A 27,267-nucleotide genomic window follows, 5' to 3' on the forward strand; every position below is an offset into this window, starting at 1 on the left:
AGTCTGATTTCTCCCTGATTAGACAGACAGGTGATCGTTTTATCTGTAATAGAGATGATTATATCTAACAGAGATGATTATATCTAATAGAGATGATGATATCTGTAACAGAGATGATAATATCTGCAATCTGCAACATGTTAAAACAGCTGTTCTGTGTGTGTGAATGCAGTCTGACTCTTGCCTGAGGCTGAAGATGCTGAGCAGGTTTCTGTGTGATGATTCGTGTGATTGGTGCAATCTTTTTGCGACCGTTTGCTGAGTCGGCATCTTTTGCTCAAACATTCCTGATCTTGTGGCAGCAGGAGCCGCTGGTGAGGAGAGAGAATGTCATTTAAAAAATAACGTTTTTGCAGAGAATATCAGAATGTCAGTCGCTTCTGAGTGTTTGTGTGTGTTTGTGTGTGTTTGTGTGTGTTTGTGAGTGTTTGTGTGTGTTTGTGTGTGTTTGTGAGTGTTGTTCGGATGTGTGATGAAGTGAATTTGCATGTTGCTCCGGGCTGCAGCAGAACTTTTTGCAGTCCTGGTCTGCAGAGCTGTCGTGCAAAACAAAGCATATGTTTGATGTTTGGGTCGAACCCCCCCCCACCCCCAAGTTATATTCATGATACAACTTGTGATTTCTGTCTCTTTTAATAGAGTTATGTAAGACAACACATTCCCCTCCTTCACGATGTGTAAATGAGAGTCAGAGGCTCAGAGAGCGTCCAAGAACAGATTCTATAGGAGAGAGAGAGAGGGAGAGAGAGAGAGAGAGAGAGAGAGAGAGAGAGAGAGAGAGAGAGAAACAGTGAGTTTGGAGAAAGTGGGAGGAAGAGGAAAACGTGAGGGAAACAGAGAGACAGAAAGAGAGAGAGATAGAGAGAGAGAGAGAGAGAGAGAGGACTCTGGACTCTGTTCTGAGCAGAGAGACAGAAAAAGTGTAAGGAAGAGGAAAACGGTGTGAGAAACAGAGAGAGAGAGAGAGAGAGAGACGGAAAGAGAGAGAGAGACAGAAAATGAGAGAGAGTGTTTGGACTCTGTTCTGAGCAGAGAGACATAAAAAGTGTAAGGAACAGGAAAACAGTGTGAGAGAGAGAGAGAGAGAGAGAGAGACGGAAAGAGAGAGAGAGACAGAGAGAGTGAGTTTGGAGAAAAGGTGTGAGGAAGAGCAAAATGGTGAGGGAATCAGAGAGAGAGACAGACAGCAAGAGAGAGAGAGAAATAGAGAGAGAGAGAGAGAGAGAGAGAGAGAGAGTTTGGAGAAAAGGTGTGAGGAAGAGGAAAGCGGTGAGGGAAACAGAGAGAGAGAGCCCTCTGCCCTCTTCCCTCCTGCTCAGATGTTCAGATCCGGATCCGGAGCGGCTCAGTGAGTCCGGACCGGCCAGCCGACTCAAACCGGTTCAGATTCAGATCCGGATCCGGAGCGGCTCAGTGTGTCCGGACCGGCCGGCCGACTCAAACCGGTTCAGAACCTCTGGAAACATCCAGCTGTTTACTGGTTTTAATCTCATCCTCAGAGACCGAGCTACTGTCCCGCTGGCAGGTTCCTCACACCGCTCTGCTCCAGAAACAGCTGTTATCAGGGGATTACTGTGTGTGTGTGTGTGTGTGTGTGTGTGTGTGTGTGTGTGTGAGGGAGAGAGAGAGAGAGAGAGAGAGAGAGAGTTTGTTCATGTGTTTGCATGTGCAACTGTGTGCGTATACAGTGTGTGTGTGTGTGTGTGTGCATGGTGAGTGCGTGGAAAAGTGTGTATGTGTGCATGTGTCTGTTTATGTGCATGTGTGTGTGGCTAAAAGTGTGTATATGTGTGTATGAGTATGCATATGTGTGTGTGTGTGTGCATGTGTGAATATGTGTGAGCGCTTACAAGTGTGAGTATGTGTAGGTGCATATGTGTGTGTGTGTGCATGTGCATGCATGTGTGTGTGTGTACAAAGTGTGTGTGTGTGTGTGTTGGTATGAGAATGTGCATAGGTGTGTGTGCATGCATGTGTGAATGTGTTTGTGCATGTGTCTGTATGTGCAAAAGTGTGTGTGTGTGCATGTGTCTGTATGCATGTGTGCATAAATGTGTGTGTGCATGCATGTACAGTATGTGTCTACAGTATGTGTGTGTGTGCATAGTGAGTATGTGGGAATTTGTGTGTCTGTATGTGTTTGCATGCATGTGTATGTGTGTGTGTGTGTGTGTGTGCACGTTGGTGTGCACGTGTACTACTAAGCAGCCGTTTGTAATGTGAGTCTCCAGCATTAAGCGTGACAGTTTGGGGTTTTCCTCCCTGTGAGAAACACACAGTAAAGTCTGGAGCGCTCCTCAGTGTGTTTCCAGTGGATTTCCCCCCCGATAAACCAGTGAAACCAGTAAAAACCAGTAAAAAGCTCATTAGCAGAAAGATGAAAGAGAGACGTATCAGAGGGAGGAGAGTGTGAGGTTTTATTTCCATCGCCTTGTTGTGTTCATGTTCCCTCAAACTGGGGTTTTACTGCTGTCTGAGGCGGGTAATGATGGTGTGTGTGTGTGTGTGTGTGTGTGTGTGTGTGTGTGTGTGTGTGTGTGTGGGAGAGAGAGAGAGAGAGAGGCTGCCTCTGCATACTTGTGTTTACAGCCATAGAAATACACATCCAGAGTTGTTGTTTTTTCTTTCTTTTTTGCGATTATTTTTTGGCCGTTTCTTGCCTTTATTCCACAGAGTGACTTTATTCCACAGAGTGACGAACAGACTGCAGGTTTTCACTCGAGTCAAATTCAATTCATGAGTGAAATCACCTGGTGTGGTTTGTGCTGTCGGGTTTATCCGGTGTACGACTTTCCCGGCAGGACACGCGGCACTTGAACGCCTCTCAAGTCGGGGGAAATCTGAATTCTCGAATTCATCGCTGGAATCGGTCCAGTTTTGCCGCAGCTGCCTCGGCCGACGTGTCTGTCGACTAACAAACTTTCCAAATTACGATCCAAAACTCGACTGTTGCGTCTCGCTGGGTTTTGGCCTTGAAGCCGTCAAAAGAAACAAAACAATATCGATATTTTGCTTCCTCGCCTGCGTGTTTGTTTTTATTTCCGACCGCGAAGCACATGAACGTGTCAGTCGTGCGCCATGAGGCCGCCAAGTGTTCGGTTTGGAGTGACAGCCTGCAGACTCTTGGCATTATCACTGCGTTATTCAATAGTTAAAAGTAGAGAGAGAGAGACAGGAAAGATTGTGAGAGAGAAAGAGAGAGAGAGATGGATGACATCATCGAATTCGGGCCCAGGACGTCGCAGTCACATGGTGTGAACCTCAACTGAGCCAAAAAGATAGGTTAGTATGTAAGAATTAAAAAATACCAGAAATAAAAACACAAAAAATTCTCTTACGATGCTGCAGTCCGCTGTCAAGTGAGGAAAGTACTCAAAAAGTTGCTAGAAGTCGCCATATGACGTCATACGGTAATTTGTCAGGTGAAAATACCGTCACTCCAATTTTGGCGCTTTTCATATTTTAAGTAACTCCACATGCTTCTCTATTGGTTAAGAAAATTCGACCACCCTTCGGCTCACGAAACCATTTCAAAACACATTTAAATTTCCATCAAGCTAAGAGCAGGTCTGTTTTTTCGTAGTTCCTAAAGAGTTGGCGATTGGAGATACGAACCCAACGACAGCGACTTGAGTATATTTGTTAAAGCGACCCCGCTCCTACACTGTGTGTGTATGGGAAGCGCTGATGAGGCGATCAGACCTCTTCGGATTAGACAAAAGTATCGCAAATGTACGTTCATCAGCCTGTGGTGCGTATCTGTCACCAACACTTTAACGTTGGTCCGAAAAAGTCTCTACATTTGTCTCTGACTCTGGAGAAGCAAAGTCCCCGGGTGGGAAATGTGCAAACTGCAGCTCCGCTATTCCTTCTTCTTCTTCTTCTTCTTCTTCTTCTTCTTCTTCTAACTCTTCCAATTCGCACGTTTACGCCCTCTAGAGGCAACAAAGTCAATTATTTGCAAGTATCGAAATTTCAGGTTTTAGTGACAAGGCGAGTGCAGCGCTGGAAGAGTGTGTGAGCCATGAATGAGAATGGGAATGTCTCACACACACACACACACACACACACACACACTCACTCACTCATCATGTAACAAACCACCCATGGTGCTAATGGCAGAAGTGGCTGCAGGCAGAACTGGAATTACCCTCTGTAGTAATCGTACGCACGTGTTTCTGTGAATGTGACTGGTGGTGAACCTCCGTCGGATCATGTGTGCTGTGTGTATGCCTTTTCAACATGTGTACACGTATGTTTTGTACCAGCGCACACACACCTTACACACTCACACACGCTGTCAAATTTGGAGAAGTGCCATTGAGCTGATCCATCATAGAAAAAGGTGAATATTATGATATGGAAACTTGGCAAACAAGGTGAAAAAGTCATTCTGTTGTGGCTTTAAAGTGGCGGGTTGCAGGTTTTTCGACGTCCTCTCTGTGCTCATGATTCAGTCTGTTAAAGAGCGCTTTCTGTCCCCGATACACAACCGTTTTAATCCTCGGAGGAAAGGCCTGGAGCTGCAGAGGCTGAGGTCTGGACTCGCCTCTAAATCTGACGGGAAGACAGAGTGCGTGAGGCCGGAGAGACGGGGCGAGACCCGGCTTTACGTTTCCTCCAAGTCGGTTCGAACCCCCGGCTGTCCGGAGCTTTAAGACACGTCGGAGGTTTTCGTTTTGAGTCCAGAGTGTGTGTGTGTGTGTGTGTGTTGCTCACCTGAGGAACGAGCATGCTCAGAAGCAGATTCATGGGAGAGTCCGCTGTGGCAGAATGTACTCAGCCTCAGTCGTATGAAATTTAGGATCTGAGTTTTTTAGTGCGTCCTGAGTCGGTAAATAAAGGGAAACCAGGGAGTCGCTGGATGCCAGACTGTGATGTCACTCTGTCCTGAGCTGTACTAACTGCCACAAAGTACCACAAAGTACCACAAAGTACCACAAACTACTACAAAGAGCCACACACTACCACAAAGTATGACAAAGTACCATTTTGTGTGCTTTGTGACACGCTTTGTGCTTCTTTTGTGGTACTTTATGGTTCTTTGTGGCACACTTTGTGGTTCTTTGTGGTAGTTTATGGTAGTTTGTGGTACTTTATGGTTCTTTGTGGTAGTTTATAGTAGTTTGTGGTACTTTATGGTTCTTTGTGGTAGTTTTGGGGTTCTTTGTGGCACACTTTGTGGTTCTTTGTTGTAGTTTATGGTAGTTTGTGGTACTTTATGGTTCTTTGTGATACTGTTTTGGTTCTTTGTGGTAGTTTGTGATACTTTTTTGGTTGTTTGTGGTACACTTTATGGTTCTTTATGGTACTTCTGGGGTTCTTTGTGGTAGTTTATGGTAGTTTGTGGTAGTTTATGGTTCTTTGTGATACTGTTTTGGTTCTTTGTGGTAGTTTGTTGTACTTTGTGGTTCTTTGTGCTATGTTTTTGGTTATTTGTGGTACTTTATGGCTCTTTGTGGTACTTTTTGGGTTCTTTGTGGTACTTTTTTTGGTTCTTTGTGGTAGCTTGCTGTACTTTGTGTTTTTTGGTACTTTTTTGGTTCTTTGTGGTACTTTGTGGCATTTACTAGGACCAAGCCGCAGAATGTACTGTAGCTCTGCTGTTGGAGTTGAAACATGTGAGTTTAAGTACATTTTTATCCAGTGTATGAGAACAAATGAGAGTCATTAGATTCATATTAGAGTGTTTTGACGTTGAGCAGATTTCTGGGCCAACAAGTGAATAAAATGAGACAGAGGGGGGGAAAAAAAAAACGCCTCCTGTACATCGTCCACGCTCTGACAAAACTCAAGAACAACAGATGCAGCTGTCTGCCTGAAACACTGAAGAGAGATGTTAGCCAGGCCGCTGGAAGAAAGGATTTTCCCCCGCCGCCGTCGAGCCGCTCCGGGGGAAAAACCGCCGTTCATCTGCAGGCGGCGGGAACCAGACCGACGCTGCTGATGGGCTTCATGTTGAGTTTTACCCCGCCGCTCAATCAGCTGCTCTTGGAACGCTTTCAACGGCTGAAACAACGCTGCCAAGAATGAGGTTGCATGATTACACATGTCCACCATGTCAGCCCCCCCACCCCACCTCCCAAAGACACTGTAGGCTTTTCCCACACCGTCTGAAAGACCTGCAGCATGCCAGCGCAATCTGCAAAACAAACATCCCAAAGGAAACCTGGAGAGGCCGAAGACGGATGTGCTTAGGAGCGAACACAATGTGTCTCTCGGAAAATCCTGCACCCCCTCAACCCCCCTAGAACACGGACCGACCCGCTCGCTCCGTGTCTTTATCCAGGCACATGCTGTTCCTCGCAGCTCTGTTGACTTATTCAGATCCTTATTGGCTGGAAGCGACGGCTTTAATGCTTAATTACGCCTGATTGCTTCACCATGCAGCGTCCGGAGGCTGCAGAGCAACTGAAAACACAGTTCAGCATTAGAATATGAGCAATGACTAAATGTAGCGTTGGTACAGTGGGGCGTGTCCCGTAAAGTATTTGCTTAATCAATACAATAATCTCTTGTGTAGTCCTTTAAAGGGCAATACCGCTCAATTTAAGGATTTTCTCATCACCGCTGCCCGATCAAAGCGTTTTATCTTCAAAAAGTTGACGGATTTTAGAAACCAGACTGACTTCATGCTGGGTTTGAAATGGGTTTTCCGAGCATCAGAAGACTGGCTCTACCTATAGATGCCCACAGAAACCTTCAGTTCAAATGAAAATATGAAAATAACTAAATTTGGCATTTTTCCGCAACACGCCACAGAATCTTCCGGTCAGTATTTTAAGACGATGATCAATTCAACAAGAGAATTAAGACTTTCAGACTGATGTCCAACCTGGATCTGCTTTATGGGGGATTTCATGTTTGGAAGACGGACTTTGCAGACTGAAAGCGTGTTTGTGTAACCGTTCACATCCAAATGAGCTTTATATTACAGAAACGCTCTCAGTTCTGGGGCTGGAAAACGCTCACGTGGCCTCAGAGGATCATCCTGGTTACTGTCACATTTTCAATCTTTTCATATTCATTCTCTGTGCAGCTGTATGTCGGTATGACATCGCAGATTTGGGGGCAGGGTTGACTTTCCTCTCTCGTTTCAGTAGATTGAACCGTCTGTTTTCGGGCGTAAAAGAAACATCTCTGAGCGCTAAACCGAAGCGTTATCCTGCTCAACAGGCTGCCGTGGTTTTGTGTGACGGCAGGTCAACGGCTCCTCCGAGTCTTGGAAAAATAAAAAGGTTTATAGTTCCTGAAAAAGCCCAGAGGGGCCGAAGACATTCTGTACTTGTTAAACTTTTAAAAGACGGCCTTAACGTGCCTGAAGCCGGTGGAGCGGTCCGGCTGGAGGCTGCAGGAGAGTTCATTAACATCGTCCAACGCAGGAAATGGTCTTAAAAACAAAGATATGGAGAGTTTGTTCCTAAATGAGATTTACAGAATTTGAAAAAAGTATTAAAAGAAAGAAATTAAAACAAACTCTGGCATTTTTTTACAGAACAATAGGTATCTTCAATCCTTGGTTTACAAAATGAGGAACTTTTTCACAGACTGAATTTTCTACATTTTAGAGATATTGAATGATGAACTTCAGGTATTAACTTTTTTCCGACAAAACTGGTGTTTCATATTTTGGAATAAAAGTCTTAATATTAACAAATAGCAAGCCTAATGTAAGCTACTGCTGCTATTTTATATCCGGCAATATTTGGGAAATCGTTTGGGTCAAATAGAGAAATGGACTTGTATTCAAACATAAAATTTTGCGACTTGAACCTGGTAAAAACTTCCTTTACATTTACATTCTAGTCATTAGTCTCTAATCCTTTTTACATTTCAGTCATTTAGCTGATGCTTTTATCGAGAGAGACTTTCCAACGAGGCCAACAGCAGAATAAGCTTCAGTTCCTCCATCACAAGCAGCCAATAGCAAGGAGGTCAAAGGTCAGAGACAATATACAAATCGTCATTTTCAAGAACTAAACAAAACAGGCTTGACTTTAGACTGAACAAAAGGCATTTTTGGGTTTTGAAATGGTTTCATAAACCCAAGGAGCCAGGTGATCCTTCAACTGGAGTTAAAATCAATCATGAAAATCACTAAATTTGGAATTACGAGGTTTTCATAGGACAACAGCAAAATATTCCTGTGACCCTAGAACGATCCTGTACGATAAAGAAGTGCTAGAGGAAGAAATAAGACATGAAGGAGTCAGCCAGGGAGAAAAGTGAGTTGGGTTTTTTTTACCTGACGCTCTTTCTTAGTTTCCAAGCAGAGCGACAGCAGACTAAACTTAAATTAAATTCCTCCGGCCTCAAGGCTTTCCTCTCGGCTGAAACAATAGCCGAACCCGCCGAGCTTTGTGTACGCTTTGCTATGGAAATGAGTTATGTAACATCGCTGATTCAGCAAAACAAGCCGCCCCTGAAGGCCTTCCAGACCGACAGTCCCTGACAGTTTCCACATCAACTGCACGCCGGCTGTTTATCCGACACTTTCCCATGATTAAAGAGCCCGGGTCGCTCGTACATAATGAAACCATCAGCGAGACCGGGGTTCATCCTGAGTTTGCTCTTTGTATCGGACTCATTAGGCCGGTTGTTAAATCCCAACCGAGGCGCTGTGGTTTTGGCCCGGGTGAAGGATTTGTGCCTGAACGCGAGCAGGCGGATGATTGATGTGCGTGATGACACGGATCTGTCACATCACGCTCCTCTAAACCTTCCCCCGCTCCTTCATGTGGCTCTTTAAGCTCTTTCCTTCACGAGCTTTTAACGGCCCGGGTAACCCGACACAATCAGTCACGTTCCTGAAGGACTGAGGGAAACCTCCGGAACAGGGGGAAGCTTCTCTGGGCTTAAAGAGCTCGGTCCGGCAGAGAGACGAGCTCCAGGACCATGGAGGCCGGTCCTGAAGAGAGCCTGGAGAACCTCCCGGAGAACACGTTCCTCAGCCTTTTAAGGCTCGGCGGCTTCTGGGATGCTGAGGCAGAGAGCGTGCTGGGATGCTGAGGCAGAGAGCATGCTGGGATCCTCAGGCAGGTGAAACGCCCTGCTGAAGAAGCTCAGGCTAGAAAAGTCCCAGTCATCTGTTAAATCAGCTCTTAAAACACAGTAACAGGTGATGGGTGTGGCCTGGCAGGTATAAATACACCTGTATGACAGTATTGTGTTTATACTGGACAGTATACTGGACTGAAAACTTTCATACAAATTACCTTCGTATAATAACATTGTTGGATTTACCTTTTACTATTCTTCAACCTTCATGTCTGCCATGCTCTTTATTGATCCTCTAGGGGAAATTTGGGAATTTATTATATAAAGTACTGTTATTATATCAGTTGGAAGTACTTACATTACATGAGCACTGTGTAACTCTGTTATTAGTAGTAGTTGCAGCAGTAGTAGTTGTACTAGTAGCAGTAGTAGTAGTTCTAGTAGCAGTACCAGTAGTAATAGTAGTAGTAGTAATAGTAGTACTGTAGTAGTTGTAGTAGTGGTGGTAGTAGTCCTAGCATTAATACTGTAGTGGCAGCAGTGGTAGTGGTAGTAGTAACAGTAGTAGTAGTAGTATTAATAGTAATATCAATATTAGTAGTACTATTAGCATTACTAGTATCAGTAGCAGCAGTAGTAGTACTAGTAGTATTAGTAGTATCAGTAGTAGAAGTAGTAGTATTAGTAGTAATATCAATATTAGTAGTACTATTAGCATTACTAGTATCAGTATCAGTAGTAGTAGTACTAGTAGTACTAGTAGTATTAGTAGTAGCAGTAGCAGTATTAATAGTAATATCAATATTAGTAGTACCAGTAGTATTAGTAGTATCAGTAGTAGTAGTAGTAGTAGTACTAGTAGTATCAGTAGTAGTAGTTGTAGTAGTACTAGTAGTATTAGTAGTATCAGTAGTAGTAGTAGTATTAGTAGTATCAGTAGTAGTAGTAGTATCTGTAGTAGTAGTTGTAGTATCAGTAGTAGTAGTATCAGTAGTAGTATTATTATCCTCCCTCTCTCCTTCATGTCTCTCTCAGCCAAAGTAAATCTTCTGCCAACTTTTTGACATTTTGACTTTCTGCTCAAACAGAAGAAATGTCAGAAGTTCCTCTGCAGGTTCAGAGAGCGATGCGGATCAGACACTGAGACTCTTTATTTAACCAGCCAGACCTGCTGGATTTCAGCAAAAACACTGTGAAAAAAGCCAGAAAGTATTGGACACAGAAGTTTAAACTCCATGTTGTTTCCCCAGATCGATGTCCCATGTGTCCTCAGTCTGGTTCTAGCGGATTAGCTTCAGCGCTAACAGGGAAAGCAAAGTGTTTCTCATGCAATTACCTGCAATTTGCTCTAATTTGACCAGAACTTCTTAATTGCAGCTCAAATTGGTAATGAAACGCTCAATTTGTACGGGGCTGCGCTGCAATTATGGGATGCTGGGGAGGAATAATAATGAAAAAAAATAAAAGAAACATGTGGAAGATTGTGAGAATTATTTCCAGATTGTCAGAAAGTTTTATTTTCTTTATACATATCTCTATAACTCTCTATTTTACAAGATATTTGTTATGTTTGACACTTTTACAAAATTTCCTCCCTTTTGCAAAATTTTGGGACAAAAAACCTACATTTTACATTTTTGTCATTTTCCCAATTTTTAAAAAAATCTGTCTCACATACTGTATATATGCAGATATAAGATGGAAAACAACACAATTTCTGTTTTTTTCTCCAACATTTTATGCGTAGAAGAAGCACTCATCACTGTGGTGTTTCTGCACTGCTCTTCCCACAGAGCAGCTGTCAATCAAACAGTGTGGGCGGAGTTTCTGTATTTTTTTCCTTAAAGTAGTCTGAAGTGTTTTGGAAATGAAATCCTCACATATTTAAAGAACCAATCCACAATATTATTATTTTGTTTTTTTGTATTTGTCTCCATCTTTGTTGCTATAAGCGCTCGTTCATTCTGCACACCTGTCAATCAAACAGTGTGGGCGGGGCTTGGACTCTGTTCAGCCATGGTGGCGATCGCCGCTCACGCTAACTACCCAGTTCTTCTTCTTCTATTGTTTCCAAGCAAACCGGAAATGTAAAACGCAATGGAAAAGCGTTATGAAGTGGATACAGGTTGTTGAGTTATCACCGGTTATTACTTTAACTTCCTACATGGCGGTGTAAAGCGGCAGCAGCGGTAGGTCTCCCTCTGACCCGTCTCCCTCTGACCCGTCTCTCCCTCTGACCCGTCTCTCCCTCCCCACAGTGCGGAGGCAGAACATGAAGGTGCGGATCAACGCCACCGGAGACACCATCGTGATGAAGTTCGTGCGGCCGAGCCCGGACGTGAAGCTGGAGGGATACATCCTGGGCTACGGCAGCAGCATGTTCTCCAGACAGTTCATCCAGCTGCCGGAGGACGGCCGGCCCTACCAGACCGAGATGGGTGAGACGTCTGTCTGTCGTTCTGTCTGTTGTTCTATCTGTCAGTCATTCTATCTATCGTTCTATCTATCCTTCTATCTGTCAGTCATTCTATCTATCGTTCTATCTATCCTTCTATCTGTCAGTCATTCTATCTATCTATCATTCTATCCTTCTATCTGTCAGTCATTCTATCTATCGTTCTATCTGTCATTCTATGTCAGTCATTCTATCTATCTATCATTCTATCCATCAATCTATTGTTCTATCAACCTATCTGTCTGTCGTTCTGTCCTTCTATCTGTCAGTCATTCTATCTATCATTCTATCTATCTATGTATCTATCATTCTATCTGTCTGTCTGTCTATCTATCTATCTTTCTATCTATCATTCTATCTATCTATCTATCTATCTATCTTTCTATCTATCATTCTATCTATCTATCTATCTATCTATCTATCTATCTATCATTATATCTATCTATTGTTCTATTGACCTATCTATCTATCTATCTATCTATCTATCTATCTATCTATCATTCTATCTATCTATGTATCTATCATTCTATCTGTCTGTCTATCTATCTATCTTTCTATCTATCATTATATCTATCTATCTATCTATCTATCATTATATCTATCTATTGTTCTATTGACCTATCTATCTATCTATCTATCTATCATTCTATCTATCTATCTATTGTTCTATCTATCTATTTATCATTCTATCTATCTATCTATCTATCTATCTATCAATCATTATATCTATCTATCTATCTATCTATCATTCTATCTATCTATCTATCATTCTATCTATCTATCATTCTATCTATCTATCTATCTATCTTCTATCTATCTATCTATCTATCTTCTATCGATCTATCTATCTATCTATCTATCTATCTATCTATCTTCAATCTATCTATCTATCTATCTATCTATCTATCTATCTATCTATCTCATGATTTCTTTCCCTCCAGCTGGAAACTGTCTCCCAGTGCTTCACATTATTCTGTCAGTCTGGTGTTACTGTCTTGTATTCAAACCTCCGCCGCTGACCTGAGCCCCAGAAGCCCCGCGGACCCGTGGGAAACGGCGTGCGTTCTCCATTTCGCTCCAAACGACCCGGACGTTACTGTAAGCCGCTTTCTGTGTCGGCGCTTTGTGTGGAGAAGCAGAACGTGAGAAGAGAGCAGAGCGGAGCAGCAGGTGGATCCTCCTCCGTCTGAAGCTCCGCCAAGTCTGATCCACCGGGGGAAAAGTTATGATGCTGTTTCATGTTTTGAGAGAGAGAGAGAGAGAGGGGGGGTTAACAGAGAGAGAGAGAGAGAGAGAGAGAGAGAGAGAGAGAGGGGGTTAACAGAGAGAGAGTCACACTGAAACACACCATGAAGAAAACCTGTTGAATTCCATCCATCATCACCATTTTTTTTTATATAATTTAAAATCCCTCATTCCAGGAAGTCTTTAAAGTCTTTAGTCTGCATTTCTCCCTGAAACTACATTTTACATTTTACTCTTTTTTTACTGCGTCTTTTCCACCCGTCTGTCCGTTCAGCTGAAATTTGGCCGACAGGATCAGCTGATCAGGTTTAGTTTGATGATCTGGATCTGGGATTTCTGCCATGAGATGATTTTAGTTTTATTTACTGTAATAGGGACAGTGCATGGTGGAGATTTGAGCTCCGCTGAGAGACTTCTAGTTTGATTTTGTCTCTATTTTTGATGCGAAGCGCTCATTGCTGTGGTGTTTTTTTTAGTATTTGGTTTCTGCACTGCACTTCCTGGAGATCAGCTGTCAATCAAACAGTGTGGGCGGGACTGCAACGGCGTCTTTTTCCTTGGATTTCCTCTTGAAGAAGTTTGAGTTTCTTACCGAAGATCCAGAGAGAGAGAGGGAGAGAGACAGAGAGAGAGAGAGAGGGAGAGAGACAGAGAGAGAGAGGGAGAGAGGGAGAGAGAGAGAGAGAGAGAGAGAGAGAGCTGGAGTTCCACCAAAACACTTCACACAGTGTTTACCTTCCTCTTTAAAAACCCACAGCTGAATACCATCCGTCATCATCAGTGGTCTCTCTCTCTCTCTCTCTCTCTCTCTCTCTCTCTCTCTCTGTCTCTCTCTCTCTCTGTCTCTCTCTCTTGACCGCAATGTTGATTCTTCAAATCCACCGCTGCTGCCGGCGGTTTGGTGCTTCGGCCACATGAAAGACAGACGTGGCTGCAGCGGGGAAACGGGGGAAACTGTCTTTTCTCCTCCACTGGGGGGTCAGGGGTCAGGGTCTGGAGCTGGTTGGGGTTTGAACCGGCTCGTCTGGTCGGAGCGTCGGTCTGGTCTCTCCGCTCGACACGACACCAAAAACCTAAAAAGCAGATGTGATCTAACAAGCCGGTTCACTGTAACTCCAGCGCAGCGGTTCGGCTTTTATCTCACAGATGGTAAAATGTCTAAGAGGAGAACAAAGATGAAGAAGAAGAAGAAGAAGAAGAAGAAGAAGAAGAGTTGACCGGGTGACAGAAACCTGCACCGAGCTGCAGATGGGTCGGTTTCTCTACAGCGGGATTCAGATAACGTCCGGTACGCTGTCAGTCTCAGGCTCTGTTCAGACTGCCGGCCCAAATCTGATGTTTGTCATCTCCAGATTGGAGTCAGATTGATTTTATCAAGTCTGAACAGCACAAAAAAAACATGGAGTCTCATCCAGATCGCCAAAGTGCCAAGACTGCATGTTCCCAGCAGAAACATGGCTGCGTATCAGTCTCCTCCTCCTGCTGCTGATGTCGTACGGCATGACGGCAAAGATGACACACTCACATTATGCATATGCAGCTTTTTGTATTGGTTCTGTATTTGAAAACCGCGCCATCGGTTACCGTACCTACGCACGCCGACGTCGTTACCACGGCAACCGACGCAGATCCGACCTGATCAGTTGAAAATAACAGTGTGGAAAGTCAGAACTAAAGATTTTCCTGCAGTCTCATTCCTATTCCTATGTAGATCACATGACATTTTTGCAGACTTGTGCTCTGATGAAAGCCATAAATTGAGCTTTTGTCCACCTGTGGGTTTTGTTTTTTTTTGGGGCTCAGCTCCTCAGCTCCTCAGCACATCCGTCTCCTACAGCTCGGTGTTTGCAGACGGGATCTGAGCCGCTCTGCAGGCAGCCGGTCGAAGACAAATGAAGCCCGATGACAAATTTCCAAGAAGTGGAACAACAGCAGCGAGAGCGGGCCGCTGACACAATTAGCCTCGACAAATAACGCCGCCGGCAGGGACCGATGTGATTAATGAGGGTCGGCAGGTGAAGGGGGGCGGGGGGGGGGGCAAGGGGGCGGGGGGGGCATGTTCCCGCATGTAACGGGCAAAGGTCCCAAAAGCAACAGAGTCAACTGATAAAGCTTTGAAGTGATAGAAGAAGAAGAATGAAGCGGCGGACAGGACCAGGCGGCTCCCTGCTGAAAAGGAAAGAAAAGAAAAGACTCGGTGTTCATTCGAGGGAAAACCTGCGACCCGTTCACTGTAAAAAAATCATTCAGTCCATCTTAACAAGTCCTGTAGTCCAGTATTGAGTCTTCAAATCTTAAAATACCTCAAAAATCAGCTAATGGAGTGAGATACTTACTCTCTCGCTTGCTGTAAATCCTGTTGTTTCCTTGGTGTGTTTAGCAGTTAGTTAAGTGATGGATGCATTTAAAGTGTCGTGTAAACCCGTGTGGGCGGGGCTTCCAGAGCGCATGACACACGTAAATGAAAAACATGCATCAATATTTACCGAGGCGGGATGTGATGTTTGTGTATGAGCAGGCAGCCGTCGCTGCACATGTGCACAAACAAACGTGTCGGGAGATGAAAGATGTGTTGGAAATGAAAATCTGGGTTAAGAAGTGAAGAGGACTTGGTTTGCTCTTGAAGCCCCTCACACACACACACACACACACACACACACACACACACACACATAAACACACACACACCCTCCTCTAAATCTCAGCCTTTGGTGTTGTTTAGCCAACAGAGAAACCAATGAGTTCATTACAATTCACTGCAAAAAAATGTCCTAATCTTAACAATTCATTTATCCTCATATTCATTCTTAAAGCTGCAATATGCAACTTTTTCTCATTAAAATATCTATAAGCAGGATTCTATTCTATTCTACTCTACATTCTCAGTCTGTGTGTTCAAGCCTAAATCCTCATTTGACAAAAAAAAAAACACAATTCTCCAGTCTGCTCTACTCACAGATTTAATTTTAAGGCAGAATATAATAATAATAATAATATAATTTTTTACAGTGCACGTCTCCATCAGCTGCCTGTCAGTTGCTTAGCAGCAGAGAGACAGATGATGTCATGTCCATCGCTGCCCGCTGGCTGGCAGCTCGCCGCTCCACCACACCACAGGTCACTAACCCCCCCTCCACCCCCCCCCCCCCCCCCGCAGCTCTGCCAGCCAATCACCTGCCAGGCCTCCTCGCCCACACCCTCCCAGAGCCTGGGCTTTATTCTTAATCCAGTTAACACCCAGGGATCTAACCCATAATGCACCGGGTGCCTCGCCCATCACATCCTGTTCTTTCTTTCTCTCCTGGCAGAATAAAAAAGTTCTTGGATGTACTTTTTGGCCCCGGTGTCTCTGCTTGTCCGATCCAAACAGCCAGATGGACCGACTCAAACTCTCGCCCAGTCTCGCCCTTCTTGACCGTTCTTGTCCTGGCGATTGCCTGGTTGAGGATTTGTTACCATAACAGGAAATAAGAATAGCTAAAATGTTCTTTACCTCTCTGTGAGTTAGTAAACTGCTGTCACTTTCAACTTTTTCAACTTTATTTATATAGCGTCTTAATTACAGTCCAAAGAGTTCTTCTCTGCTTTGCATTTCACTTTCTTCCCTGTTGTGTTTTACCAGTTTTTATAGTTTTTTTCTGTTTGTTGTTGATGAAAAGTGTGTTAAGCCGCTTACTGTGCCGTAATATCTTACTGTGAAAATTTTGTTCTTGTTTGGGTTGGCGTTGAGCTTGGCCACGTCCCGCAGCATCTGTCGCCGCCCGTGAAATGCATGCTGGGAAGGGCTATGGGTGTCTCGTGTGCTGCAGTACTCTTCTGAAGCAAAAAGATCAAAGTGTTGCTGTTGCAAACTGAAAGAGGAAAGTCCAGTCTCCATCTTCCTCCCTCAGCCTCATTGTGGTGTTCCTGCTGCTCTTCCCACAGATCACCTGTCAATCAAACAGTGTGGGCGGAGCTTGGATTTTCTGTTGATTCCAAACAAACCGGAAAGATAAAACGCATCACTTCCACTGTCTGTTTGGACAGTTTTAGTTTAAGCTTTATGAACTGGATACTGGATACATCACTGCTGAGTCAGAGCAGAACATTTTCGTATTTATATGAAAATGCAGCAGATTATTCCTTTAAATCTGTTAAAGTCCAGCGCCGGTCTGAAGTCTTCCAGTGCGGCAGAAAACTTTCATCGCGGTCTGGATCTGAGACTCCGGACCGCGTGCCTCGGTTTAAACTCCCTGCGCCGCGATCCAGAGGAGAAGCGCGTTAATGGTTTGCATGTGTGCGTCTGTTTCGTGTCGGTGTGCTTCGGCCCGTCGGCGGGCGCTCGGCACCGGCCGTGACATCACCTCTCTGCAGGGAAACGTTCGCGTTTCCATAACAAACTCCGGCATTCCTGACATTCCCCCTGTCATCCTCTGACCTGCGGCGGAGACGTACAGCAGACAGACGCACGTGAGGCCACGCCTCTGCTGCCTGCTGTGGTCTGCTGTGCTTTCTTTTTTCTTCTTTTTATTCATTTTGAAGTACAAAGTTATTTAAGACACTTGTAGTGCAAAATGATGGCATGAAGAAGACACTTAAAGAAAAATAAAACCACTAAAGACAAAGGTCCATAACTGCAGTAAAAGGTACTTTCTTCATACAAAGTCTGGTGGTAAAGGTGGAACATAATTAACCCATTTTCCCCCAGTTTTCATCAAATTTATCTTTCTAAGTTCTCACATTAAAAGTTATCGTCTCCATTATAAATGTACTATACACTAAATCCACCCAGTCATTTTCATAGGGTGTTTCTGACTTCAGCCAAATCCTAGTTAATGATTTTTTACACCAGGACACCAGCAGTATTCTTCACAGATATTTATCGGATACAGTGTTTTTAACTTTATACAGAGGAGAGTGCCTTGGATTTTTTCTTTTTTTCTTCTCTTTCCCCCTGAATACAGTGTTTTGAAGTTAAAAGGTATTTTTGTATTAAACACAGTTTCCAGATTGTCATGAATTATTATCCAAAATGGAGCCACAGAGGGGCAAATATAATATTGTCATTCCACTTTGTAAAAGGCAGTACTAGTCGTAGTAGTAGTGTCAGTAGTAGTAGTGGGTGAAGAAGTAGTAGTATCAGTAGTAGTACTAGTTGCAGTAGAAGTAGCATTTTCCTTATCTTAAGCTGTTTTTAAGTGTGTTTTCTGCTGTTTTCCACTGGGAGGTCAGTTCAGCTGCTGTCTCAGCAGTTTGGGGCTGATGCCTTGCTCAAAGGCAGCTTGGCAGCAGCTACTGAGGCACAAACACGGTTCTGAGGAACAGGAAAGCGTCTAGTTTAAGTTCAAGTTTGTTTATTTATGTTGCTCTTTATCACCAGCGTGTCTCAGAGGACTGACTCACCACAGTCCTCAGATGCAAATTGTTTGTTTACATTCTCAAAAGATTAGGATATCATCTCCAAATGTTCCGTTCCTGACCGTGAAACCAAACCAAACACCATCTCCAAAACATTTATGTTTCATGAATCAACATTTATCCAGCTCTTCCTCTCTCTGCTCTTTCAGATGCAGAGCCCAAGTACCTGGTCGCCGTCCAGCCGATCCCAACCAACGACGTGAAGAAACACTGCACAGGTACGGAGGAAACTCCACATCATGCAGGATAGTGGGATATTTCAGTTGTACCCAAGTGGGTCTTGATGGAGTCCTTTAGGGTTCCCAGGACGTTTAATCCATCCCTCCATCTGTCTGTCCGCCTCCACAGGGAAGGTGAACCTGGAGAAGCCTCTCCACCTGGTGATCGGCTCCATCAGCCCGACGGCGGTGCTCCTGTCCTGGGGAAACTTCCTGAAGACGCCCTACGAAGGAAACATCATGAACGAGTGTCTGGAGGACGGGTGAGAGCACAGTAACCTCATTACAGACAGAAAACAGATGGACAGGTGTGAAAACAGATAGTGTGGGGAGTATGACATGTCCGTCCGTCAGATTTCTGTCGGACAGAAAGTTCAACCCAGCTGAACTTTTTCTGGACGGACGGATTCGTCAGCGTCCGTTCAGCCAATCAGAGGCGTTCCTACGTTTGTTCTATAGAACCAAAACAAAGATCAAACAGAGAAAGCCTGGTGGAGCGTTGGGACGACTGGAGGTTTTCCAATAATTTGTTTTCTGATGGAGCGCCTGACTGATTACATGTTGTTTGGTGTTGTGCCGGCCCAACAAGACGGCCTTTTTTGGGATAGGGGTGCTTCTCAAAAATAGTCAAATCTGCATGAAAAATACTGTATGTAGATTTAAATAAATTGCCGGCATAACTTCTATGAATTTTGAAGACAATCCAAAACGAATCCAAGAAGAAACCCAGAAGTAATCCATCCAAAAGTAATCCCAGAAATCAGATTAGATAGACACATTACATTTTTGTCTTTTTTAAAGGTCTAAGTCAAGGGTTTTTGATTTCATATGAACATGTATTTTACTTATAAATGCTGTTAAATGATTTACAGTCTACTTCTTACAGGAGATAAAGGCTGAAGTCGTTTTTCGTCAGTGTCACTGCTCATGCAGTTGCAGCTCTTTGGTCTTGCGGGCCAGACTGGTCTGTAATCAGTTTGACAGTAACCCCTTCAGTACCGCAGACAGGAAACACATCTGGTTTGTGTTTGGCTGTTAAGGGCCAAAGCTTTTCCCCGGCGGACGACCTCACGTTCAGATGGATGACAGGTGAACACGGAGCCGGACTGCTGAAGGGCCGGGGAGCTTTGGAGAAAATGCTTGGATTGTGAACGAGAATCTTTTAACCACCAAATACAATATAGATACAGGAGTTTGTTTTGGTGGTGCAGAAACATACTGACAGTTAACAGTAACACAGTGAATACGGACAACAGGACCTTACATGTTGTGCAGCACATTGTAGTTTTAGTCCGACAAACATTTCTCGGAGGCAGAAATAATCTGATTGGTTGAGTTAAACCTCAGTGGGCGGAGCCAAAGAACCTCCGTTTTTCTGGCTAAGTAACATTAGACTGAAGCTCAGTGAAAAAGACAAGAGGTAAGAGAGGAGGAAGCTAATATTATGAAGCCTAGCGCTCTGCTGCTAACTGAAAAAATAGGTAAGCTACTAGCTGACTTTCCAAGTTCAAACTAGCCATACTAGCCTATAGCTAGCTAGGTAAGCTAGTTAGCTATCTACTGACCTTCCAAAAAAGAAGAAAAAAAAAAAGTCATTGCCATTTGTATTTTTTATTTATAGTTTGACCAGAGTTCCTTCTTTGCCATTCAAGTTTGCCAATTAGCTAAGTTGCGCTCCAAAAAACAGTTTTTTTTTTTTGGCTCCACCCACTTAAGTTTAACTCAACCAATGAGATTATTTCTGCCTCCAGAGCAGCTCTGCATCCAAGAAATAACCCATTTGTGTAACTAAAACTCCAATCTGCTGTTGTGCGAGGGAACAGGGAGAGACATACTATAGACACCAGACTATACATGTCTCTCTATAAATATACATTCAGAATTAAATCACTATGTGCATTCAGGCACATGACCTACAGTATGGCTGCAGCTGTAACACTGGGGCTGAGGAACATCAAAAAACTCATGAAAAAGCATGGGAAACTATGACAATCTGTTAGTGATGAAAAAGAGTTTGAATGGCTGTGTGGTAAACATAAAATATGGCCACTGATTACCAACCCAACAGGTCACCTTCCCCTCAAGAAGACCTCTTTGGTTACATATGTTATATATTTACCATAAAGCCGTTCAAACAAACTCTTTAATCTTTTAGACTACAGGACTCCCTTGGTTTTAGGAGCCTTAAAGCCTCCTTTTTTCCCCCTTTCTTGTCTTTTATGTGTATTTACATTCATTCAGAGGGCATTTTCTCCAAAGCTCCCTCCTGCCTTCAAGTCAAGTTTCACAGCACAAACTGAGACAACAGATCCTCGCATTCAGCGCAGTGACACGATGACAAATGGTTCTGCTGAGAAACATTAAGGAAGCATGTCGTTTTTCCTCTCACACGAAAATGTACGACCCTGCTGTTGTGTTTTCCACCTGCAGGTGTGTGAAATGTGTGTGTGTTGAGTGATATTACACCGACTGGGACATACCGACGTGCTTTTCCATCAGCTCTCGCTTTCTCCTGCCTTCAATAATACATTATATGTTTTTCCCCCGTCGAGCAAGTTGGAAAAGCCGTCGGAAAGCTTGACCCAAAGCTTCCACTAAGCTAACTGAAGGGCTCACAGCGTCTTCTACCACTTTGGGCGTCTTATTAAAACCTAATGTCAGTTCCTTCTGTTAAGTGCTTGGCTGCCGCCTGAGTATTTGGAGCCTTGCTTTCAAAAATACTACATGAGGGAGTGAAAACGGAGATCGCTTGACGGTGACAAGTCGGCTGGTCAAAGTTGCCGCCAGAATTAACAATACCTAATGGGAGAAGTTGTTCCACACTGAGGTCACCACGGTTACAGATGCCCAGATAGAAACCACACAGACTGAAGACGTATGCGTGCGACTTGGCGGTGCAGTTGGCTGTAGATGTCGTTCTCCTGCACCTCGGGGCCTTGTTAGCCTATGGAACAAGCCCTTGGCGTTAGCGAGGCGCTGAACCCAAGTCTTACGTAAAGTCACCGACCGTGCAAAGACGTTTTCTGAGCGCGTTCCCTTCAGTGTTTTGGTCAGGGAAACTTTGAGCAGATGAATTTTACTCTTACTGCATTCAGTTCTGTGAGAGTTCCAGAAAGTTCTACGCATTCACGCCACAGTCTTCTACTGTCGGCCGCCGGGAGCTGACTATGTCTTGATAAAGGTTGGAGGACCAAAACGTTGAGAGAGACAGAGTAAAGAAGGGTTCAGTAAGTTTGTCTTTTTTCACATGGTGAAATGGTCAACTAAGGGGCCACTTTACCCCCAGCACCACAACGAAGAAGATTTTTTGGAGCGTGCATATTGGTTTTCTTCTTCTTCTTCACATTTCCTTTTTTTGAAAGATTATTTTGGGCATTTTCACCCAAGTGGAGAGAGAAAGGAAAGATTGTGAGAGAGAGAGAGAGGAATGACATGCAACAGAAGGTTCTGGGTCGGATTCAAACCCAGAATGTTGTGTTTACATGGTACGCACCTTAGACCATTGATCCACAACCACATTTCTTCTACTGGAAGCTGCCCAGTTCGACCATAGTCTACTACTATCGTCCATTTAGCAGTTCCATTGGAGCAACTGGGGCTCAAGTGCCTTGCTCAAGAGTAAGGCACATCAGAAGTAGTTGGTATTTAGGAATGGAAGAGCATTTCTCATTCACTGCCCCCAAAGTTTTTCCAAGCCGGTCTGGGAATTCGAACCAGCAACCTCCCTGCTCCTCTAACCTCAAGGCTTTCACCGCACCTCATAGCTATTGGACCGACTGGGATTTGAACTCATGTTTGCTCCGCCCTCTGCCTCTTTCCAGATTCTACACCATCAGATACAGGGAGAGGAACAGGAAGTGGATCTACCAGACCTGCCCCACCAGCGACACCGTGATCGACAACCTGAAGCCCAACACGCCCTACGAGTTCGGCGTCCGCTCCAACAAGGACGACCGCAGCGGCATGTGGAGCAAGCCGGTCATCCACAACACCAACATGGGCGGTACGAAGCGCCAGGGTCTGTTTTCATGCCGTTTAAATCGATTGGAGGAGGGATGTTGAGACAGTTTTCTCATTACCAAACCCCAGTCACCCATGTTAAGTTCCCATGTCAAGAACTTTGGCCGCCTTTGCCGAATCACTTGAATTCACCATGGATAATAATGAGGAAAAAATCAGGAATGAATCTTGGTGATATTAGTGCATTAGTGACGACAACCATCCATACAGACACAAACAGTACAGTGACATACTGCTTTTAAGTTTTTGAATTAACTGCTTTTAAGTTTTTGAATTAACTGCTCTTAAGTTGACAATGCACTCTTCTCACTGTGTTTTGCACTCAGTTTTTATTTATTCATTTATTTATTTAACTGTTTAGATTATTATTATTTCTTAGTTTGCTATGCATCAATCTCAGGGAGCTGCAGTGCAAAGGGAGAGTGTGAAACATGCTATGGACACTAAACACAGTAAATTTAATAGCATGACATCCAATTTTTAGACACTGCATTGTGATTTGCACACCTGCCTTTAAAGCATGTAATTGCTTCACACGGCGTGTTACATGATGACTTAAAGGGTCATGGTACTCTCAGTTTGAGCCTGTGGGAAATTTCGTAGCATGGGCGATGATGTGCAAAACTCTGTAAACCACCAAAACGACACGATTCAGTCAAAGGTTTTTCAGCTGCTAGTTGGCGACAGTAAGTGGGGATTTGCTCAGAAAATCCAGGGGGAAAAAATGCATTATGTGATGTACTGTCAAGATTATGACCAGCATGTGTTTCACTGGAAAATTGGCATGAACAATGATTAACAGGTGAAAAAAGTGAGTTTAAGGTTTCATACTCCTTTAATGGTGGTATTTCTAGACAGTCAAAGTCTGGCCTCTGAAGGATTTACTGTTCTGTATGGTGTTTTGTTTTTATAATTTTATCATTTATCATTTCAACAAGCCTACCTGGTTCAATCGTGGTTAAAAGAGATTTTAGCATGCTGACCTCACTGCCCTTTTCCTCCAGTGAATCTCACTCCGTCTCCTCTGTATTTCACAGATAAGAGCATGCAGAAGCCGTACAAGCTCCGCAATCCTCTTGCAAAGCCGATGGTATGTAGCGTGTTATCCTGCCTATAAAACTTCTGTGAACCTACATTATCTGTGATGCAGGCCATCACAAAAACTACGGCCATCTTGCTGTGACCCGTTGGACTAGCTTCTGTATGAAGTGACTCACAGCAAGTCAGGTTTCTGAAATAAAATAAGACAAAATACAACATATTACCAGAGTTTACAAAGGCATAAAAATGAACGATGAAGAGTAAAAACTATAGTGGATATACACTGCCCGTCAAAATTTTGGGGACACCAAAGAACTTGAATGGACAGAACGATCATTCCCATTCAAATCAACGTTCCAGGACGGTCGGAGCGGCGGCCATCTTGCTGTGACCCGTCGGACTAGCTTCTGTATACAGAGACTCACAGCAAGTCACTGAGCTGAGAGGTTTTACAGCAAGAACCAAAGCAGCTTCTCTGTCTCCTTGCTGCCATGGATTGCTAACATGCTAATGTTGACTAGAAGAGCTAGAGAGAGAAGTACAGTCTGTGATGAAGCTACGTTAGCCTCGTCGCTAACGTTAGCTTCCAGTTGACAGTTTGCTAACAGACTCATCTACTCAGTTCTCACAGTGTGACAGACTTTACAGCCTTAATATCCAGACTGTGTCGTCACCATAGCAACTAACACTTAAAATTTCGCCATTTTATGCTGAACTAGCTAAATTAGCATCGAAAACAGTGGAAGGACCGTTCTATCCAGTCTGGTTCTGTGGTTAAAACAGGGCTAAGGAGCGACGCTTGATTGCGTAAGACCCAACAAGGGAAACATCTGCTTTCTCCCCCCCCCCTCACCCCCCCACCACCACCCATTACACCCCCCCCCACACCCCCCCACACACACCTTCCACCCCCCCGGCCCCCCCACCGCTCCGCCTGCCAGACGTTTTAATGCGGGTTAAAGAGGGTCAGGTCTCGTCCCCCAAGCTGAGCCAACACAAACAGGCAGACAGCGTCTAAATCAGCCAGCGACCGCCTGCCGCTGCCGCCGTGCCTCCCGCCCCCCCCGCCCCCCCCACATGCGTTACAGCAAGGCACTAACACTGCCTGGGTTGGGGGTTCGATTCCCACCGGGGCAGGACATACTTAAAATGTGAGGTATGTGCGGTAAAAGCCTCCACCAAACAGCAGATGGTATTTTACTCTACGCTCTGTTGGAAGGCAAGCATTATATCACTTGTGTGTGTAGTGTGTGTGTGTGTAGTGTGTGTGTGTGTGTTTAAAATAACATGCCATTTGAAGGCTGCTTCAATCCAAAGTACCTTACAGTACCATGAGTGCATATATTTCTATCATGTGTGGCTTCCTGTGGGCCCCAGTGTGTGTGTTTAGTGTGTGTGTGTGTGTGTGTGTGTGTGTGTGTGTGTTCCAGGTTCTCAGCACATGTATTTACCATGACAGACTGGTTCCAGGCAGACGTCCAGGTTGATGTGTGTGTTCTCGGGGGTTAAAGGTCGAGGCCGCATAACACACTCTGTCAGCGTCGACATGAATCACACACAGTTTAGTTAGAACCGAGCTCTGGATTTTGCATCGCGCAGAGAGAGGTGTGATCGAGTTAACTCTGCTCGAGTCCCAAGTCAGTCTCGAGGAACAAGTCTCAAGTCAAGTCCCAAGTCTAAATGTAGATTACCAAGTCAAGTCAGAACTAATCAAGAGTCCAGTATCAATTTAATATCTTAAACAAAACTAAATTTAACTAAAAAAATCCTAAAATAATCTCGATAAGTCTGGAGACAAGATACAATAACTGAGCAAGTGTGTATTTTTTTTGCAGTATACTGACTTTAGAGATGTTGAATGATGATCAGTTAATGAGTTTTTCCCCCCAAAATGGACATGAAGTGTTTCAGAAATGAGCTCTTCCAATATCAGCGTATCCACAATCAGCGTTTTCTGTTTTTCAGAAACCTATTGGACCTCACGCTCTGTTTCCACCTCGGCCTGGTAAGATTTGTGTTTTGTATTTGTTGTTGTTTTTTTCTTGTGTGATTTTTACCTCCTCGACTGCAGAGTGTTGTTGTTCTTGTTCAGGTGTTTTTTGCACGATCATTATGTAAAGAATCTATTTAAATGCTGCGGAGGTATGTACAGTGAGACCGCAGCATGTAATCCACTTCCATCTGTTTTCAGAGGCGATGATAATAAAAAGGAGAATAAAAGGTCTGACAGATATTACTGCATGTTCCGACCGGTTATAAAGAGCAGGAGGGGATTCAAAAATATCACAAAACCGAGATAAACGTTGTCAAGATTTTAAATGTTTCATCGTCAAGTTAAACGATCATTGTCTTGTTTGAATCGTAACCTCCATTCATTTCTTTCCACTTGTTCAGTTCAATTCAAAACAAATCCACTAAGTTCAAATCAATTCCTTTCAGTTTAATAATGTTCATTTATCTCAATATTTTACCGGGAAATCTATTTTAGGTTTTCACCACACCGTTTCCATGTTCAGTTCAGTTGAAGTAAATTCAGTTGATCTCCACTCGGCAGGTTTCCTGTCAGGAATATAGTTCTACATCAAAGAAAATAAATAAAAACGTGACGAAATGCCACGAAACCAGGCATTTTCCCCATTTTATATCGGAAAAAGTTACGATAAGTAATAATTTAACTGCAATACTTTATTGACCCACTTTAAGCAATTTTTCATTTTTATGACGAGGCAATTTCTATCGCGCATTTCGTCCACAAAGTCGATTCAAAGTGCTTTAGACAAGGTATATAAGACATGAGAGAAGAAGTACAGCATCAGTATTCCCACAGTATTCCCGTGTTTCCATGTTGGATCCCTCTGGTTTTCCTCTCTGTAATGTGTGTCGACTCTTTGCGTCCGCAGCTCTCCACAACCGGACCCAGACTAGACTCTCTCCCCTGCTAAAAAACCCAGGTTTCCCCGGAGCGCCCAGGACTTCTTTCGGTGATTATCTGCTCCTTCCTTCCTTCCTTCACACAGACAGACAGACAGACACACTTCTCCCTCTTCTCTTCCACTCAGGGCTGCAGAGACATTTTAATCTTTACTTCCAGAGCTTCCTAGTAGGATTAGACCGATATGTCGGTTTGCTGCTGTTGAAAATCAGATTTTGGTCGATCAATCGGACACCACTGATAAGATGGAGGTTTCTCCCTCACTGTCTTAAAATTTGATAATTTCTATGCCAAGACATTCCAAATATTCAATGTTTCCCTGCAGAATTTTCTTCTTGTCGGGGTGGAAAAGCCTCTGAAACATTTAGACCATCATGGGACACTAAAACTCTCCATGGAAAGACTAATGAAACAGTTCCAGGTGGGTTAGCAGCTGCAACACAGAGACTTTACAGGTTGGACTGACATCTACCGGTTAATAGCCAACCTGCTATTGGCTGATCTTGGTTACCTGTGCAGTAGATTACCTGTTTGGTTTCTCATGGATCGGTCAATAGGAACCAAGGTCAGCCAATAGCAGATTGCAATTGCAATAGCATGCTTTTAACCAGTAGAAGTCAGTCCAACCTGAAAAGTAATGTTTGGTTTCCCTTCAGTGAGCTGCTAACCCACCTGAAACTGTTTCATTAGTCTTTCAATGGAGAGTTTTAGTGTCCCGTGATGGTCTAAATGTTTCAGAGGCTTTTCCGCCCTGAAATGAATAAAATTCTGGGGAAAAACATTGAATACTTGGAATGTTTTGGCATAAAAATGGTGACATTTTAAGATATTGAATATCAACAAGCTAGCAGCAGCTTCAGTATCAGCGTTCAGACACTCATATCGGTCGAGCTCTACTACCTATACACCTAAACTGGGTTTCCCAACAAACTGATATTTTTTTTTACTATTATCACTTTTAT

The 27,267-nt window shown here is 43.8% G+C and overlaps 1 protein-coding gene across 2 annotated transcripts in view; it reads left to right on the plus strand.

Moving 5' to 3' along the window:
* The window catches only part of abi3bpb (ABI family, member 3 (NESH) binding protein b), a 47,072-nt gene that overhangs the window by 176 nt on the left and 19,629 nt on the right, over positions 1-27,267 (plus strand). The window contains exons 2-8 of one of the 2 annotated variants that reach the window (XM_078291171.1): positions 11,256-11,435; positions 18,244-18,312; positions 18,443-18,575; positions 22,134-22,330; positions 23,370-23,422; positions 25,339-25,378; positions 26,274-26,354. In XM_078291171.1, coding sequence (XP_078147297.1) covers positions 11,270-11,435; positions 18,244-18,312; positions 18,443-18,575; positions 22,134-22,330; positions 23,370-23,422; positions 25,339-25,378; positions 26,274-26,354 — 739 coding nt within the window. In that variant the 5' untranslated portion in view covers positions 11,256-11,269. The remainder of the gene's footprint in view (positions 1-11,255; positions 11,436-18,243; positions 18,313-18,442; positions 18,576-22,133; positions 22,331-23,369; positions 23,423-25,338; positions 25,379-26,273; positions 26,355-27,267) is intronic. The other variant, XM_078291172.1, reaches the window with a different exon arrangement.

This window comes from Centroberyx gerrardi, chromosome 21 (genome assembly GCF_048128805.1).
Source record: "Centroberyx gerrardi isolate f3 chromosome 21, fCenGer3.hap1.cur.20231027, whole genome shotgun sequence".
Taxonomy (NCBI): domain Eukaryota; kingdom Metazoa; phylum Chordata; class Actinopteri; order Beryciformes; family Berycidae; genus Centroberyx; species Centroberyx gerrardi.